At 62.2% G+C, this 2,579-nt stretch overlaps 1 protein-coding gene across 1 annotated transcript in view; it reads right to left on the reverse strand.

Annotated features, from left to right (window-relative positions):
- Window positions 1–826: 826 nt before the first annotated feature.
- CEP164 (centrosomal protein 164) overlaps window positions 827–2,579 on the reverse strand; it is a 72,838-nt gene continuing 71,085 nt past the window's right edge. The window contains 2 exon segments of the mRNA XM_045283586.1: window positions 827–2,047; window positions 2,168–2,290. Coding sequence (XP_045139521.1) covers window positions 1,954–2,047; window positions 2,168–2,290 — 217 coding nt within the window. The 3' untranslated portion in view covers window positions 827–1,953.

Raw genomic sequence — 2,579 nt, forward strand, 5'->3', positions numbered from 1 at the left:
GTCTTCCCGCTTCCCCTTTCTGTCTCACTGGTGTGCGGCCCCGTGGGCCTAAGAGCATCGGACTTGGGGACTTGAGTTGAGATGAGGACTTCTTGATATAAAGCCCTTTGCTCCACACGGACGAGTGTCCCTCGTTTCTCCAGACAGCACACCCAGCACACCCCCTCGGAGCTTCGATCGCTCATCGTCCTGAGGGTGCGGGGTTCCCCGCGGCAGGCTCCTGGCACAGAAAGCAGCAAGAGGCGCTCGCTCTCTCTCCCCTTGGAGGGCTGCGCGGGACCCTGGGACGCAGTGAGCAGGCGGGGTCATTTGGGAGGCATCGGCTTTCTTATTCCTACACCGTGCATGAGACGGCAGGCCACCTCCTCGGCGGCTTCTCCCGGTGATTCTGCTTCTGCAGATCCAGGTTGTTCACATGTCACTGGCGCAGAAACAGACCACCCACTGACTGCAGGCTGAGGGCTTTTGGGGGGCTCCTCTTGCATTTGTGTTACAGGAAGAGTGCCAAGTGGCCCTTGGGAAATGGTACCCTGGGTCTCCAGCTGGCAGGTGGGGGGTCGGGGGAAGGGAATTCGGAGTCAGCACTTCCCAAGGGTAAGCAGCTGGCCAGGGGCGCTCTGGGGGTGCAGGAGGTGAGCACAGGGCTCTCACAGGCCTCTGAGCCCTGGTCTCCTCCTCCATGAGAGCCCAGCAGAAGACCCGGTCATCACAGGTCTGCTGGGAGGCGACACTGGATGGCCAGGAGGGATTCCTCCCTGAAGATTCCGCTCCCCCCACCTTCTCCTCAGAAGCAGGCGCACGCAGTCACACACGGCCTGGTAGGAGATGGAGCTGCAGCACTTTAATGGGTGCAGGGAACGCAGGATGTCACAGAGCTGGTGGTCAGCACGCGCGCGCTCACACTCCCCAAGCACACGCGACGGATGGGCCCCAGCCACAAAGGGGTGCTGCTGGCGTGGCTGGGCGGCCGGAGCCCAAAATGTCCAAGTGTTTAATAAAAAAAGCCATTTGAATCTTAGTTTCTTATTCAAAATGAGTGGTGGGAGGGAGAAGTGCCGGCGGTGCCTTGTGGAAGCAAGAGCAACCCCAGAGCTTTGAAGACCAGACAGAGGGGCATTTTGTTTAAACGAGGAGACAGATGCCGGAGACCATCCCCTGCAGACCTCCAGAGGAACTCACTGATGGGAAGTGGGGGGACCTGGATCAAAATGGTAGCCTGGGTCAAATGGTAGCAATGCCAATGGGTACAAGGTCCCTCACTGGGATTGAGGGGCAAGGGGCAGGGGATGGCACCTGTGGATAGCTGAACTGTTATATGTGCTGCAGTGCTGGGAGCCCAGTGGGTGAGGTAAGAGACGGCGAGTCTAGTGGCTGGCCCCAGGGAGCGCGACTGAGGGAGCGAAAGGCCAGCTGGGTGACAGAGATTGATAGGCCCAGGCAGTGGAGCCCAACCCTGAGAGTCAATGGGGAAGCAGGGGCTCAAGAACAGGAGCCTGGGAGAGGAGAAGGCCGGATGCCTATGCTGCTGAGGTATTGGAGAGCCAGGAGGGGCCCCCTGACTTGGGGCTGCATCCTCCTGAGCTGACGAGGACCAAGCCCTGAGCAGTGCCCCACCGGTCGAGGGGCCAGCCAGGTCCAAAGGGGTTCGCTTGGCCTTCAAAGGCTACTCCTGGAATGCTGACCTTCTCCCCAAAGGTCCACGTGCTGGTGCCCCCTCAGCTACCCACCTCATCCTGTCCTCATGCCAGTGCTTCCAGAAGCTGCTGGCTTCCAAAGCCCTCCTGCTCCGCCTGAGATCGGTGCCGCGCCCCGGGGTCTTGGGCTGCCTGTCCTTGCACCCCGCCGGGGTCGGGCGTCCCTCCATGGCCTGAGGGGTGGACCAGCAGTGCGGGGCCAGGGGCTGGCTGTGCAGGGTAAAGTGCAGGCAGGGTGTCAGGCACTTGGTCTGGGGCCTCAGTAGCGGTAGACCCTCAGGGTGTTGGTCTCGTCCAGGCCCAGCTGCAGCAGACTGGGGGTGGCCGCCCGCTGGGGCTCCAAGAATTGACACCTGGCCCATGCGGTGAAGGAGAACTACAGGCGGCGGGTCCTCCGCAGACCCCGGCAGCACTCTCTGCGGCTCAGGTCGATCCAGAATGAACTGGAGTGCGCCAACTGGTTCAAAGGATACGCCCTGGGGTCGCTCTTGAACTGCGTGAGCCACTTCTGGTTGGCCTCCATCCCGCCCAGGAAGCTGCCACTGCCCACCTGGGACAGGTGGGGGTGTGAGCGCGGCAGGAGGCGGAGCTGCTCCCTGGGAAGGAGAAGGCTGGGTGGGCAGAGGGGCAGAGGGGCAGAGGGGAGCGGGTAGCGCTCCGGCCCGACGACACACGGATGACCGTCTCCCAGAGCCTCCGCAGTGCCTGGGATGAGGAGCACCCTCTGCCCTGGCCCGAGCTCTAGGCTTCTGCACCGCAGGCTCCCTGCCAGCCTCATAAGCAAAGGGACTGGAATCCTGGCCCCACATCCACTCCCAGGCTGGCCCAAGGGCCAAGGGAAGAGTAAGGAGAACAGGAACTTAGCAGCAGGTCTAGACCACAGCC

The sequence above is a fragment of the Echinops telfairi genome, unplaced genomic scaffold (genome assembly GCF_000313985.2).
Source record: "Echinops telfairi isolate 266 unplaced genomic scaffold, ASM31398v2 ScPeMD7_7463;HRSCAF=8501, whole genome shotgun sequence".
Taxonomy (NCBI): Eukaryota; Metazoa; Chordata; class Mammalia; order Afrosoricida; family Tenrecidae; genus Echinops; species Echinops telfairi.